The sequence below is a fragment of the Pseudoliparis swirei genome, chromosome 3 (genome assembly GCF_029220125.1).
Source record: "Pseudoliparis swirei isolate HS2019 ecotype Mariana Trench chromosome 3, NWPU_hadal_v1, whole genome shotgun sequence".
NCBI lineage: Eukaryota > Metazoa > Chordata > Actinopteri > Perciformes > Liparidae > Pseudoliparis > Pseudoliparis swirei.
In genome coordinates this window covers 18,955,598-18,972,198 of record NC_079390.1, presented here as the reverse complement: position 1 = coordinate 18,972,198, position 16,601 = coordinate 18,955,598, and the positions used below count along the sequence as shown (strand labels likewise).

The 16,601-nt window shown below is 42.6% G+C and overlaps 1 protein-coding gene across 1 annotated transcript; it reads left to right on the top strand.

Annotated features, from left to right (window-relative positions):
• Positions 1 to 948: 948 nt before the first annotated feature.
• Positions 949 to 15,410, top strand: cfap58 (cilia and flagella associated protein 58). The gene is made up of 18 exons (XM_056411411.1): positions 949 to 954; positions 1,917 to 2,186; positions 2,445 to 2,593; positions 2,670 to 2,820; positions 3,466 to 3,660; positions 4,373 to 4,510; positions 5,821 to 5,980; positions 6,884 to 6,966; positions 7,093 to 7,284; positions 7,443 to 7,604; positions 8,871 to 9,017; positions 10,605 to 10,745; positions 10,844 to 11,067; positions 12,067 to 12,175; positions 12,350 to 12,454; positions 12,578 to 12,697; positions 14,152 to 14,276; positions 14,374 to 15,410. The coding sequence occupies exons 1-18, from the start codon at positions 949 to 951 to the stop codon at positions 14,483 to 14,485; spliced, it is 2,589 nt and encodes an 862-aa protein (XP_056267386.1). The 3' UTR covers positions 14,486 to 15,410.
• Positions 15,411 to 16,601: the final 1,191 nt, after the last annotated feature.

The window sequence follows — 16,601 nt, the reverse complement described above, 5'->3', positions numbered from 1 at the left end:
CAACATGTATTTACCTTGTATTTCATTTGATTTCAGTCCCACACATACATGGTAGATTAAGCATGTGTTGATTGTTTGCAATAAATCATAACTGAGAAATATAGAGACATGTGGTTTGTTTTTACTGACCCATTCGCTGTTGGATATGTTGTGAAGAAGTGGATTGATAGTGACATGGGGAAGTAGAAATGCAGTTTCTATATAGCAAAGCAACATAATATGGTGGAGGGTAGAGGATGAGTTTAGGAGTCAACAAACATTCTGCTGTGTTTTCAAGATGTGTAAATATAGTTGTTTCTTTTAGGCAATTTCACAGAAATTGGGGACCATTGCAAAATATTAAACAGGTGTTGGAACTGGGAAAGTCCCACATTGTTATCATTATATTATTATATTGGATAGAATGACTAAATTTGATCGGACCCAGAGTCCTCTTTTAATATATTTGCCTTTACTATGATGTTTTGACTCTTTGATAATGGTATTGTGGTGATGAATGTATGTTTGTCAAATGTCATATGTATCTATTCTTTTATTCGGCCTAAAATATGTGGGTTGTGTACCAATTAGCTCCATATGAGCACTAACCTCATACATGTGTGAACCCAAATAAAAGCTCACTTTACCTTTGAATTAATTCATGGTTCCCAAGGAATGAATGCAACGATCATCCTCTGTTTAACAATATTTTGTGAAATATATAATCCTATGTCCCAGACCGGGTTGCATTCAGTATGATGGCTAACTGTAGCTACATTATTACTTCATCGTGTTGTTCTCAGACCCAGCTGACCAGAGCTCCTTTTCACGCGAGAAGTGCGTTGCTTAGCGACCGAAGACAACATCCCCATTGATAACACTAACGCCATTGCAACGCTGGTTGTAAGGAATAGTCACACATTACCCAGTAGTTATATAGCTATATATATTGACTTTTCAATTCGTATAATGGAGGTAAGCGCTATTCCTATGCCTTCGCACCAAACAATTTTACAAGGCAACTAATCGTCTGTGTGCATGCGCGTGCGTGTGTGTGTGTGAGTGCGCGTGTGTGTGTGCGTGTTGAGACCGGAACAGGGGGATACAAATAGGGAAGCAATAAGAAGAAAGACTCACTTTGTAAATAACCCCATACTAGGTTTATTGTTTTGTGTTGATTGCCTGTTTTTGTATCTGCCTTATTGTTTGTGATGTATGCCTTTTATCTTGTATTGTTTGAATAATTATAGACGTTTTAATCTACTTCCTCTAAATAGTTAAATAGGACTTTTATTTTGATAGGTTAAAAGGAAGCGCACTTTTATTGTATGTGAAAATGCAAACTGGACGATATGGCTACGACTGGACAAATGCGCATTTTATACAACGTGTAATTAACCCACTCTACGGTGGTGACAAGGTGGTGATTGTTTACGAGTTTTAATTCACGTTTATTCACCTAAAGAGATCAAATAAAGGAGTTTCACCAGCAGTAGGTCTTCACGCCAATTCATATACAGGGATCCGTTACACACTTCTTGTTTGAGCCAACTAGTTAGCTAACGTAAGTTCCGTTGTTTCGGGCAGTCTTCTCACCCGGTGGTGTGTCGAATACAGTCCCCCCGTCGATACGTGTCTCCACCTCCTGCGTTACACTGCACCAACCACAAGGAACCGACCCACCCCGGACCACCAGCCAATGAACACGGGGGAGACACCATTCGCCGGGGGAGCAGACTTCGACATGACACCTGCCGTTAGCCACGCTGGGGGATGAAGGCTTCAGCCTAGTTCTATTTGCTAGCTGCTACGACTTGAAGTTACAGTGTCAAATACATGTCTAAATTTACCACCTGGTGTAATAACTTTAAAATATCATAAACTTACTTTTCTCCCATTCATTGTAACCTGCGGTCTGTGACTGCTGCATTTCCCAGGAGACCAGACCAGCAGGAGAGGACATGTTTGAGTCCCTGGAGGAGTTTCACATGATCCTCAATGAGCTGGTGCAGGACAAGAGCATGGACAAGGTCCGGGTGGAGTACGAGAAGCTCGTCCATGCTCTGAAGAAGTCCAGAGAGAACGAGAAGAGGCTGATGTCCAAATGCAGGGAGCTGAATGCAGAAGTTGTGTCCACCTCCACTAAAGTAGCAGCGGCCCTGAAACTGTCCCAGGAAGACGAGACAACGATTGCTTCTCTAAAGAGGGTATATTGCTGTGCACTGTGTGCCAATTATTGCTTTGTTTATGTCCCTGATTTGATGCAATTTGAAATATGGAGGTTATGTCACAAATAGTGTATGAAATAAAGGACCAGGAATGCAAATTGATGGAATTCTGTGTGCTGTAGAAAGTTATATTTCATTTTAATCATGAAGGTTTATCATTCAACACTCTTCTGGACGCCTTTAGATGCCATAACTCTGAATTGTTGTGCTAAAAATGGTCCGTACATTTCACCGTAGGAGCTGGATAAAGGCTGGAAAATGGTCGACGCCGCTCATGATAAAGAGAGAAGAGACAAAGAGAGCATCAGGGATTTGAAAGAAGAAGTTTCCAAACTGATGAAAATGGCTGAGCATCAAACCGGCTCCTCTGTGGACAGAGAGCAGAGGTGATGTGTTCCCGACCCCCGTGCTCTTAATCGTTTATTGTGTGGATGGAACCAACTGAAGTCTGTTTTTTTTCAGCAATCTACTAAAAATGAATGAGGAGTTGTCGGAGGAGAGGGACGGATTGCTGTCGACCGTGGAGAGCCTGAGAGAAAAACTAAACAAGGCCATCGCATCCCAGCAGGAGATAGAGGCCCAACGAGATCGTGCCTCAGAGAATATCTCTCAGGTGAGACTCAGAGACGGTGTTGCTCGACCTTCGTGGAGACACAAGGAGTTCTCTGTGATGGAGACTCTGCCCTTGACTGCAAGAAAATGATCTTTTGACATTTGAATTCATGAACAGATTGCCTTAACTATACCATATTTTGCAACAGTACATCAGATGGTGATCAGTGTGGCGAAGTTAAGGATAATCTGATTTGTAATTACCTTCGCATTGAAAATGCGGAAGGTTATGTTTTGATCGCTGTGTATTTATTTATTTATTTGTATGCGTGTTACTCGCATAACTCAAAAAGTATTAAACCGAATCGCATGAAATTGGATGGGATGATTGGTTATTATCCGGGGACCATCTGATTAGATTTTGGGATTGATCGGGTCAAAGCTCAAAGTCAGGGTCATGAAAAAGTCAAAATCTTCTTTTTACCATAGCGCGGTAAATTTTTATCCAATTGGCATGCGACTAATGCCAAAATGTTCATAATTCAATGCCAATCTTCTGAAGGTAGTTTTAACTTGTGTTCCTTGTTTTTGGCAATATTTGTCCCACATCACTGAGTCTGCAGGTGACCATAATGTATATAGTATGAGTACACATTGCTGAACGTGAAGTTACATCCTGTTTGCTCCTCTGAGCGTCAACATCCAGCTCCAGCAGGAGCTCCAGGTGCAACAGAATGAGATTTCACGGGAGAGGAGGTTGAAGGAAAAGCTGGAGAACGAGGTGAAGCAGCTGCACGTCGACACAGAGGCCAAGATGGGGGACATCAAGGCCCTGAGTCTGCAGGGCCAACGGGCCAAAGAGGAGCAGCAGAGACTGGAGCAGCAGCTGAAAGAGTTTAAGGTGAGTCAAGGAGTGGGACGCATACGCTTTAATATGTCTTGTTTTAAGGAACTAACTGCTATTATATTGATATCCAATCTGAGGTCTGGTAAATGCTTAATGCATAAAATGTAATAACCTTGTGTCCTGTCTGGAGTTTTATTATTAATTTGTTAACAAGTACATATATATACATACTTATATATATATATTAGTGGATTAATCATGATTAATGTAAATATATATATTATATATATATATATATTTCACCTCCTTATCCTGCTTTCACAAACATTGTCACGTGACATCTAAGCGCTCGATTCATCGGCGAGTATGATTATGAATCGCCGACCTCCAACGGGTGGGAGTTTTTTGCAGAATCACCAGCTTATAAGTGCCTAACCTATGATTCCATATATATATATATATATATATATATATATATATATATATTATTTTTCGTCCGATGTGCGCGCACGCCGAATCGGAGAAATTAATCCTGTAATTTAATCATACGCGTATATTTATATATTATATGTATGTATATATACATATATAAAAAAATAAATCAAATCAAACTCAAATGTACTAAAGGACACTTTGGGAATCTTTTGTATACAATGTTTTATTCAGGATGGTTGACCCCAACACTGTAAAACGAACTTTCCATGAAATTCCATGGTTAATAACATCCCATGGATAGATAATAAGCATCATTTTCTTCCCACTGCAGATCTTGAATGAGCGATGCACCAGGGAGCTGGAGCAGACGCAGGGGAAGAACAACCGGCTGCTGCAGGAGTGTGAGCAGCTCTCTTCAGTCAAAGAGCATCTCTCCCTGGAAAGTCAGCAGAACGCAAATGAGCTCAAGGTACATGTTGCTCACACACACACATGACCCGTCTCACTTATGATCAATGGAGCCTACACACACACACACACACACACACACACACACACACACACACACACACTCACACGACAGGAAGACAGACAACAGGAGGATAGAAAGACATAAGCCTGGTGGGTTGTGTGTAGTAGCACAGTGTGTGTGTGTGTGTGTGTATGACTGGGATTGTGAATAGCATAGAGAGAGGGGTGGAGTAAGAGAAGTGATAGAGAGTTGACACTGAGTCATACCACATGGATATGCGAGCGTGAGCTGTTAGTCCACACATGCTTTTATAGGCAGCTTACTTTGGCAAATACCATATAAAAACAAATAAATATATATATTTTTGGAGGTAATAATGAATATTATTTGATATTTTCCTAATGACACCTTTTGTTTTAGAAATCTTCCTCAACTCACTTCTTTACTCTGGAACCAGACATGCTTGGCAGACATCCTTCATGCGGAGTGAACAGCGAGACTTACTAACTCCTCATTCACAATATGTTCTAAGCCTACACACAGTAGAAAGTAGTCTGTCCTATAGAACCACAAGAGGGCACTACTCTGAGTATATCAGAAACCGGTCCACTGTGTGTGCTCTATATCCTCCAAAAAAGGGGAAGGGTTATGATGTACACTACCGTTCAAAAGTTTAGGGTCATCCAGACAATTTCGTGTCTTCCATGAAAACCCACTTTTATTTATCAAATGAATTGAAAATTGAATAGAACATATAGTCAAGACATTGACAAGGTTAGAAATAATGATTAATATTTGAAGTATTAATTTTGTTCTTCAAACTTCAAGCTCAAAGGAAGGCCAGTTGTATAGCTTATATCACCAGCATAACTGTTTTCAGCTGTGCTAACATAATTGCACAAGGGTTTTCTAATCAGACATTAGTCTTCTAAGGCGATTAGCAAACACAATGTACCATTAGAACACTGGAGTGATAGTTGATGGAAATGGGCCTCTATACACCTATGGAGATATTTCATTAGAAACCAGATGTTTCCACCTAGAATAGTCATTTACCACATTAACAATGTATAGTGTGTATTTTTGATTAATGTTATCTTTATTGAAAAAACAGTGCTTTTCTTTGAAAAATAAAGACATTTCTAAGTGACCGCAAACTTTTGAATGGTAGTGTACTGTATATCATCTGAACTATTTAGAAAAGTGTGAGGGGGTGTGGTCAGAGAGACAGGCCACCTTTGACTTCTGGCCCTTAACTCACAGTAGCTTCTTGTTCCCCACTCCCCAACTTCTTTGTAATACAACAGATGAGAGAAGAGGAGGTGGGTCAGATGCGTCAGGAGATTGCCAAACAAGCAAAGATGAGGGAAGCCACCCAGAAGAAGCTCCACCAGATGGAGGATCAGAAAGCTGACGTGGACGTGCAGAAGGAGACACTGAGAGCTCAGATCGCTGGTCTGGAGAAAGGTAGAGGGCCACGGCGAATCACGCACACACTTCACACGTCCTCCTCTCTCTCTCTCTCGCTCGGTGCAGCTCTGTCTTGGTCCCTGGCTGTGAGCCTGAAAAGCCGCCAAGAAAGTTCCGCTAATGTGGTGATCAACACATTTTCCCATAAATTCTTCACAACAAAGCTTGTTGAAGTAGCAACATGAGGAAACTGTTGCTGCATTTCATCAGCAGTACCTTAACGGGACTAAGGCAGCGAGGCTCCAGGTTATTCCTCCTCTCTTCCCTTTGCTCTCCTCGACCCCTAACCCTTTTTCCTCCTCTCTTCCCTTTGCTCTCCTCTACCCCTAACCCCTTTTCCTCCTCTCTTCCCTTTGCTCTCCTCTACCCCTAACCCCTTTTCCTCCTCTCTTCCCTTTGCTCTCCTCTACCCCTAACCCCTTTTCCTCCTCTCTTCCCTTTGCTCTCCTCTACCCCTAACCCCTTCTCCTCCTCTCTTCCCTTTGCTCTCCTCTACCCCTAACCCCTTTTCCTCCTCTCTTCCCTTTGCTCTCCTCCTACCCCTAACCCCTTTTCCTCCTCTCTTCCCTTTGCTCTCCTCTACCCCTAACCCATTTCCCTCAAATTGTCTGGATTGTGTCTTCATGCTGTTTCCGCCTCACTGAGATCCTAACTTCCCGTGAGGCGGGTCACCTCGACACGTGGTCTGGTTGATCAGATCCCAATGCCAGTGAGATCTTATCTTGACGCCTTCAGACTTGACAGTTCCTCCGTCCGGGTATGAACGCATGACAAAGGTCGCATTGAAAAGTGTTACCACGGCCATGGTGGTATCAGACACAACTAGTTCATATGAAAATGAGTTGACACTATTAGCGTTGGCCATCGATACAAACTGGTCCCACCTGTCTCCCTCCACAGATCTTGAATCTTCCCAAAAGCAAGTTGAAACGGACAAGAAAGCCATCGACGAGCTAATCCGGGAGAGAGACATCTTGAATAAGGTACCAGAGGCACTGATGTACTGATCTGTATCTGGAGAACAGCAGTGACCCACAGGGTATTCATCCGGTTATCTACAGTGTTCCTCCTTATGCTCCTGTATCGGTGTGCATGATCCCATTCAATAGAACACCATCAAAGCCGCGCAGTCCACTGAGAAACAGCAGAACCTCGTGAAGCTCCTGGAGCAGGACAAGAAGACCCTGGAGCACGAGATCAGCGGCTACCGCCAGGAGGCCCAGAAGCAGCGCAAGATCATCCAGCAGCTGGAGAAGGAGCGCGACCGCCACATCAACGAGACCAGCAACCTCATGCAGAAGGCAAGTGATGCAGAAGAGAGCTGACTCACTGCATTTCATCACTTGGACGTATTGTCAGTGTCACCCAATGATGTTAATCTGTTCATCATCACACGCTTGGGGAACCTGCCATCAGTGTTTGTGTGTCTGTCTGAAGGGAACCCTCCTCTGGTCCTCAGGTGCAACAAAAAATGAGTGACGTCGAAGTAAGAGAGACGGAAATCTTTGATTGGCGGAAGAAGGTCACCGAGGCGGAGTGCAAGCTCAAACAGCAAGAGAACCTGCTGGAGTCGCTCGTGTCTGAAAGGAACCTCTACAGCAAAAACCTCATCGAGGCTCAGGTACGCCGATCACAGGAGGGACACAGCTTCATCAACAGGGTTGGTGGTTCCATCCCCGGCTCCTCCTGTCCACCTGTCAAAGTGTGCATTACATCATAGTTACCAGGAAATGGAAAATGTATGAGTGATATTAATATGCCTCCACCCGGCGACTGTTGTGACCACAGGTTTTCAGGTTATCCATCGTGAACACGATGGAAGGAATTTCTTCAAGTTTGGCACAAACGTCAGATGAACTGATTTTAATTTGCTGGTCAAAGGTCACTGTGACCTTTATATGCGAGTTAGACACTAGAGAGCGCAGCTCTCTAAATGCGGGGCTACTTGTGGTCCCGAGAGTCTTAAAAAGTAGGATGAAAGTCAGAGCCTTCAGTTATCAAGCTCCTCTTTTATGGATCCAGCTTCCACCTTCAGTCCTGGAGGCAGACACAGTCACCTCGTTTAAGAGTAGACTTAAGACTTTCCTCTTTGACAGAGCTTATAGTTAGGGCTGAATCAGGTTCACCTGGTCCAGCCCCTTGATATGCTGCTATAGGCTTATAGGCTGCTGGGGGACGTTTAGGATACACTGAGCACCTATCTGCTATTTTCTCCCTCCTTGTGGATGAATTTTCATCTCTATTGCACATTACTAACTCTGTTTTCTCCCCGGAGTCCTTTTGACGTCACGTCTCATAGGGTCATCGATGACCCTATGAGATGGCATAGATCCTGTCTGCCTGATGGATCATCGAGGTCTGGATCGTGGAATATGACTACCAACTATGCCATGGCCCTGTTGAGACTCCGCCCACTCCTCCTCTCTACCTCCATCTGCCTGATGGATCGTGGAGGTCTCGATCCTGGAATATGCCTACTACCAACTATTCATACACTCTGTCAGATTCATTGATTGTGTTGTTACTCTGTTTTAATTTGTGTATAATAATTCCTTCTGTACACATTACATCTATTACACCTGTCCATCCTGGAGAGGGATCCTCCTCTGTTGCTCTCCTAAAGGTTTCTTCCCTTTTTTCCCAGTGAAGAGTTGTTTGGGAGTTTTTCCTGATCTGATGTTAGGTTTTGGGACAGGGATGTCTATGTGTACAGATTGTAAAGCACTCTGAGACAAATTTGTAATTTGTGAAAATGGGCTATACAAATGAACTGAATTAAATTGAATAGTTATGACAATTTCAGAGAAATAAAAATAGGATCAAATTGTCTTTTGGTTTCTTTCTTTCTTTCCCGCCCCCACTTTCACTACCCGTCTCGTCTTCTCAGGAAGAGATTGCCGAGATGAGGAGGAAGATGAAGACCATGAACAACCAGGTCACCCGACTGAGAGATGAGATCACTGGGAAGGAGCTCGCCCTTTCCAAGGACCAGCAGGAGCACAGGCGTTTGGAGAAGGATAATGAGGCCCTCAAGGTATGGCAGCCTGCCTCCTCGGTTCATAGTGCGCTGTGGTTTGGGGTTCCTCGTCATCATTTAAACAAACTGTGTGTAACATGTTGGGAGATTAATCGGCTTCAATTGAAAATAAATACACTAACACATATAAGTGTATAAACACTAGACACTAAAGATAATTATGTTTTTGTTAGCTTAGCAAAATACATTTCTATCTCTTCCACGAATTCTGCACTTTCGGCACTGTCATGTTTCTACGGCAACCGAGAACGGACAAACACTAATGAACACCGGCTCTAGGGAGAGCCTTTGGTGTTTTTAAATTACCGAAAGGTAGGGATGCGTACAATACTCGAAACGGGCATCAGTGCTTACACACACACACACACACACACACACACACACACACACACACACACACACACACACACGATAGGAAGACAGCAGACAGGAATAATGACTTCTGTCTAAAGTCTGTGTTCTTCATTGCTGGCAACTGTGGCTGAGCTGAGGGTCGTCCTTAAATCAGAGGATCGGTGGTTCGATTCCCTAGTCCATCTTTATGTGTCCTTCACCCCAAATTGCTCCCCCAGCTGTGCATATGTTGTGTGAATGTTGCATGAATGTCACATAGTCCTTACGGGCAGGTGGCACCTTGCATGGTGTCCCGTCCAATCAGTGAATGATGCGTAGTGTTAAAGAGCTTTGAGTGGTCGCAAGACTAGAAAAGATCTATGCAAGTACAATCCATTTCATTTAGAAACTTCACTCAGAAATGCCATTTATTTTATTGACATTGTAGATTTGTTTCCAGTGAAATATTAATTCCTTTAAATGGTGACGTTGCTGGTCTAGAAACAATATATTTTCAAAATAACTGAATTAACATCTCATCCTGTTCAGAATGTATTTGTTTGAAAAAATAAAAGTAGCAAAATTTTGTTTGACGAAATAAAAGCCTAGCCCCACCCTAGCCTCCGTAGTTCTCCTCCCAACCGGCTTGGAGAGGTGTGAGGAGAGGTTAAGTCAGGAGGTAGGCTACCTGCCTTCTAGACACCACCCTAACCCCTAGCGTTTTAGGGCATTTTTTTCGAATCAATATTACACCCTCCCCGCGGCCTGGCCTTTTTTGACCCCGATTCAATGTTTCACCTCCCTGTTTACCTTTATATTTACTAACATATTTTTACCCTTTTCAACTTTTGGCCAGTAACAATTAAAATTTAAGAATTATTAGAATTAATATTGTTTTCAAGTTTTATGTTTACTAACTTTTTATGTTTTTGTTGTTGTTGTTTTCAGATTAAACAATGAACACATTGATTAAATGAATTAGGGGGTATAAAGGGGAAGGTATTGATGTCAGTCAAACAAACTACACAACACCAGAGCTCCTCTCACACTTAAACTTTTCCTTTAACAACAAAAACCCAAGCAATGAATGAATACTATGTACGTATTTACGACTAATATTTTAATTTGTTGAAAGTTTGTGGATGGCGGGCACTGGGAACATTGAACCCACTTCGTATCTACCGATTAACCAGCCATTAACCATGGCTGGTGAAGTGATGTGCATGTGTGCATCTCTGTGTCCCGCTACAGGGGGAGCTGCAGCTGATGAAGCTCCAGCTTGAAGAAACAAAGCAGCGCGTCGACACTCAGAAAGCAGAGCAGCAGAAGCTGCAGAAGATTATAGCCGACGGCGAAGCTGAGCAGGTCCAACAGAAGAAACAAATGGACCAGGTAGACAAAGAGAAGGAGGTAGACAAGTAGGAGTAGGGACACAGGAGGACGAGTAGACAAAGGAAATCTGATTTCTTTGTCTGCATAACTTCTCTCAGGTGTTCAGGGAGCGGGACAATCTGGGCAAACAGCTGCTGCAGCGCAACGACGAGCGTGCGCTGCTCTATGAGAAGATCAGGATCCAGCAATCCATCCTGAGCAAGGGGGACTTCCACTACAAGCAGCAGCTGGAGGACATCCGCCTGCTCAGGCTGGAGATCAAGAGGCTCCGGCGCAAGAAGAGCATCCTGGACAAGACTATTCCCAACACAGACGACCTGAGGTAAAAGAGAGGGGAGGATAAAGACAAGTGGAGGTCCTCGAGCAGAGACAGTCAGCAGTGAAGGAGGAGAGAAGGAGGACAGGATGGAGGCAGAAGGAGGTGACCCACGAAGAGCAGTGTTGAGAGTAGAAGTGAACGATTGAGAGAAAGATTAAGCTCGGAGAGAGATCCAGAGGTAGGAAGGACTTCGTTTGGACTTCTAGCTTCCATAACGTGAGTGAGCCTGTTGTTGTTCTTACGTACATGTTCTGATGTCATGTTATGCCCCGGTGTCGGCAGTAGCCGTAACCAGAGGCATTATGATTTTAGTTGACGGAAACATCTGAGGAGTCCTCGAGATCAAGGGATGATCTTTACATTTGGCACAAATATCCACTCAGACTCAAGGGTGACGTGATGAGAATGTAGAGGTCAAAGGTCACTGACGTCACAAAATATATTACAACCAGTTCACAACAAAATAAAATGTGTTCATGCACATTTATTCTAGTGTCCCAACAATATTTTTAATAAAGAGCTTATTTATTTTGTTGACAAAATAATAATAATATCATTATTATTATTATTATTATTATTATTATTATTTAATGAACTGCGAAGAAGGCAATAACCAACCACCACAATGCTGAGGAGGGATTGTTATTAACTGTAAACTCATACCTCATATTCATGGATACTTTATTGCCTCTTTATGAGCCGTGGAAAGAAAGAAGTCGAGTGTTATATGCAGTATAAAAAAGCAAAAATTCAAAATTAAAAATGTACTCAAATCTAGATTTTTTTAAGACCTCCTGTTTCTAATTGGCCTTCTTTGTGAAATCCTCAGGCATGTCAATATTGCATTTATCAGTGAATATTTGTGAGAAGCTCAGATGCTCCGCAGGCCTTAATTCAGGCGCGTGTTGAGCTGGCTGCACGACTAAACTCAGAATCGTGTGCCACTCGTTTGGATAATGTCGCACATGAGAACCGTGTGAAACCCGAGTTGTTGTGTCGCAGGCGAGAGTTGTTCCACCTGCAGAGGTTGCTGCTGAGAGAGAGGACGAGGAACAGCGTCCTGGAGGAATCGCTGAAGCCCATAAATATTCACCGATGGAGGCGACTGGAGGTGAATAGAGTCTGAGTGGAATAGCTTAGCCGATAGAACCCAACCACTCGGTCTGTTCTCTCCCGTCAGTGACATCAGCAGTTAGGGTTTTTATACTCACCATCCACACACTTCAAGCTTCAAACATGTCATCACTCCAAGAGGAATAACATAGAAACGACTCTCCCTCTGCAGGGCAGTGATCCCGGCAAATACGAGCTCATCCAGAAGATTCAGTCCTTACAAAAACGACTGATCAATAAGACCCAGGAGCTGGAGGAGCACGAGCTGCTGCTGCAGGTAAACCCTCAAAACAAACAGACTATGAAAAGCATGTAGGCTCGCTCACTCGCTCACTCTCTCACTCACTCATTCTTCCTCTCCATCATCTGTTGGATCCCCTTCCCTCTTTTCCCCATCAAGGAAAAGGAGAAGCTGTATGTGGAGCTGAAGCACATCATGGTCCGGCAGCCGGGTCCAGAGGCAGCCGAGCAGCTCCAGCAGTGCCAGTGGACCGTCAGAGAGAGAACTAAGAAGCTCAAGGTCATCACACACACGCCCCTTTTGTGCTAGCCGAAGCAGACCGATGGCTTTGTGTTGTGTTTCTTGTTCCCACGCCTTCATGTTTTAGCATTTTTGTATTTGACCCAATTAGGTTCTGGTTTTCTCAAATCAACTATATCTTCCTCATTCCCTCACAATCCTACCAGCCTTGAGAGGCAAGATCAATAATTGCATCTTCTAACTGATCTGACTTAAGAACAGATGAAAAGAAATAGTTTGTTGTTGTTGCACTACCCCGTGGTCGAAATCAGACGAAAATCATTCATGTTATCTTAATTTCTCCATGCACTCGAAACACCAGCTACACTTATTGTGTGTTAGCAAGTTATGCAAAATAAAAACTAACCTTATTCAGAACATGGGGTATAGTGGTGCACAATTAGTATGAAAAACAACAAATTACCTGCCAAAACCTTTCTATCACCTCTTTTTACAGATGTGAAAAAAGTAACTCAAAAACATTATTTAGGCAAATCTTTTAATGTTCTCATTTTAAGTCATAAACACAGGAGAGACAACTATTTCGATCAGACTTTTTTTTCTTTCTTTTCTCCTTACATGCATTCAGGCCTCTTGTAAACCCTCTGTGTCATAAAGACTGGAGGTGTTGTCTCGCTGTGTACATATAATAAATAAATGACCTGAACGAAGGCCTTCATCAGAATGAAAAGCTCCAACAGGTTTCTGTTGGGATGAAGGATTCTTATTGAATGTTGGTTAAATTATTTTGATCACGTAGAACAAATTGTATCAACGTATAAAGTGATCTTCACGAAAACACTATTTAACTGTCCATGCGTATCTTAAGACGTGACACGCATATACATACATGTATATATATATATATGTATATTTAATATATATATATATATACACTACTGTTCAAAAGTTTGGAGTCATTCAGACAATTTCGTGTCTTCCATGAAAACTCACTTTTATTTATCAAATGAATTGAAAATTGAATAGAACATAGTCAAGACATTGACAAGGTTAGAAATAATGATTAATATTTGAAGTATTAATTTTGTTCTTCAAGCTCAAAGGAAGGCCAGTTGTATAGCTTATATCACCAGCATAACTGTTTTCAGCTGTGCTAACATAATTGCACAAGGGTTTTCTAATCAGATATTAGTCTTCTAAGGCGATTAGCAAACACAATGTACCATTAGAACACTGGAGTGATAGTTGATGGAAATGGGCCTCTATACACCTATGGAGATATTTCATTAGAAACCAGACGTTTCCACCTAGAATATTCATTTACCACATTAACAATGTATCGAGTGTATTTTTGATTAATGTTATCTTTATTGAAAAAACAGTGCTTTTCTTTGAAAAATAAAGACATTTCTCAGTGACCCCAAACTTTTGTACGGTAGTGTATATATACACATTCTAACACAGGATGATGTCACCTTTTTCTGACTCCACAGGCGTTGATAGCAGAGCTAAGAATGCTCGACTCGAAGATGAACGAGTACAAAAGTGAGAATCAAAGATTAGCCAATGAGCTGGCAAACACAAAGAAGAAATACCTCAGCCAGAAAAAGCTTCACAGGTGAGTTGATCTTTGTCATCTTAATGAAGTGTTATTGATGTGTTCTTTTGATGCAGGTCACATTAGTGTGTGTGTGTGTGTGTGTGTGTGTCCTCAGCGAGCAGCGGACCAGGACCACCGCGGAGCAGCTGGAACTGCTGCCTCAGCTGAGCAGCAAGCCTCACTTCACTGGGGGGGGCTTCAGGGTCGACAACCCTGTGAGAAGATAACGACCTTCATGTACGGCGATATCTCATAAACCGTCTGACATATTTGACATCATTTGAAATGAGAAAACACTCATGACCACATAACCTGACGTGACGAGCAGGTGAAAGGTTTTACGCCTTCGATCATCGTAAACATCGGCCAATCGGAAAGGAAATAGCTGTCACTCTATACTTAATCATGTTCGGGAAGACATTGATCGTGATATGAAAAAATGAAATATGAAAGCATTTGAACTATGCACATATGGTGATATTGGTCTCAGTAATGCACCGCCTCTTAAGTCACGTCTTTGTACAGTTACAGTGTCTCCCTACACTTTACGGTGTAATTAAATTGCGTAATACATGTTTTGCAATTTCTATTGATATATCGCCATAAAAACAATATTGTAAACTCCTTTGACGATCATAATAATGAAGTTAACATCTGATTTGGGGATTATTTAGAAGGGACTTTTAATACAGAATCATAGAAAAACATTATTCAGCACATAGGTAGGAATACACATCCAACTACGTGGAATATCATTTCAAATATGAACAGGTTCCTTCCCAACACATTCCTCATGACTTTCAGTATGCAGAGAGAAAGGAGTGACGACAGGAGACACTGCTGTGTCTTATAACACAACTGTATTTATTTAAAGAAAGAGGAAAGACGCGGTTCTATGCTGCGGTTTGATTCCGGACTCAACCACTGATCATGTGATCTATTGTATGTTGAATTGTCCTTCTCTGAGAAAGTTCTGTGCATTCATGTTTGACACCATATTTGGAAGGGAGGGTCACATGACCACGACTAGACGTAAGGTCTGACCTGTATCTTCTATGGTTTTTTCTATGGTTAGCTTGTCATTTACTTTGTTTCTATCGACTTGTACATGACTTTTATGACTCCACAGAGAGCTGCTGTGAATAAACTGGAAGTTCCTTTTCAACAACACGTGTGTTTCCTGATTGCATCAACAGTCCGAGAATAGAAACTGATCAGAAACATTTGAGTGCAGTGTGTGTGTGCACCAGAGTTGTGATAGTGGAGAGATCCCTACTGTGGGAGGAGTCTAGCACAGCTTTGATACCGAGAGAGGATTAAAGGGGAAACCAGCTTTCATTGTTATGATCCTTATGGAAGTAATACGTCTTATTAGCACAGGGGTGGCCAACCCGCGGCTCGCGAGCAGCATGCGGCTCTTACGTTCATATCTAAGTTTGTGTTTTTTTGTATGTGCGTGTTCGCTTCGCTTGAGTTCAATACGGTATTTTTCGTCAAACGCGCATGCGTGAGATGAAAAAAACGCAAAGTTTCCCAGTAGGGCACGGGTCTCAAACTCGTGGGCCAAACGCGGAAAGACCACATCCGAATGTCGAGCGGGCCGTTCTACGGTGGGTTACGCGAATGAAAGTGTCCGAAAATCAAACACTGCACTTACGCCATGAACGCCGCATTATGGGCAGCTGGATGTCCCGCACTATGGCTAAAGTAGTTTACGGTGACGCTTTCTCCAGCCGCCCTCAATTCAGCGGACACGGTGTAAGAGCAGCGTTGCGGAGAACCGCATCCGAATGTCGAACACTCTCTTCGGCTAAAGTGGTTTATTGGTGGGCGTTTGATTACTCCAGCCCCCCATAATGCGGCATTCATGGCGCAAGTGCACCGTTCGATTTTCGGACACCTGTTCTGATTGACACCATGTGAAGGAATTGCTTCGAGTGGCAACAACGGAATTAAGCCAGATTTGAAGAGGATTGTTCAAGGCAAGGAATCCCATAAGTCCCACTAAGCAACATGCATAGTAAAAGAAAAACGCTATTGTAAATTATTCTATTTTTGTTTGTGGACTTGGTTGAACTGAGATAATGTGTGTTTGTGTGTGTGTGTGTGTGTGAGACAGTGTACACAATGTTCATTGTTGAACATGACAGACCTGTTGTCTTAGTACTGTAGGAGTCCATTTCTGTCATTATCATGTTGGTGTGTGACATTTACAACAAATCTGGCTGATCAGAGGTGTGTGTGTGCGTGTGCGCGCGCACACATATGTGTATGATGTGGCTCTTTGCGGTGACACAGTAAAAAATGTGGCTCTTAGTCTCTGACTGGTTGGCCACCCCTGTA

Coding starts and splice junctions, on each gene's coding strand:
- cfap58 (XM_056411411.1), top strand. Junction 3,661..4,372: donor AGCAGCTGAAAGAGTTTAAG/GTGAGTCAAGGA, acceptor TTCCCACTGCAG/ATCTTGAATGAGCGATGCAC. Junction 7,605..8,870: donor AAAACCTCATCGAGGCTCAG/GTACGCCGATCA, acceptor TCGTCTTCTCAG/GAAGAGATTGCCGAGATGAG.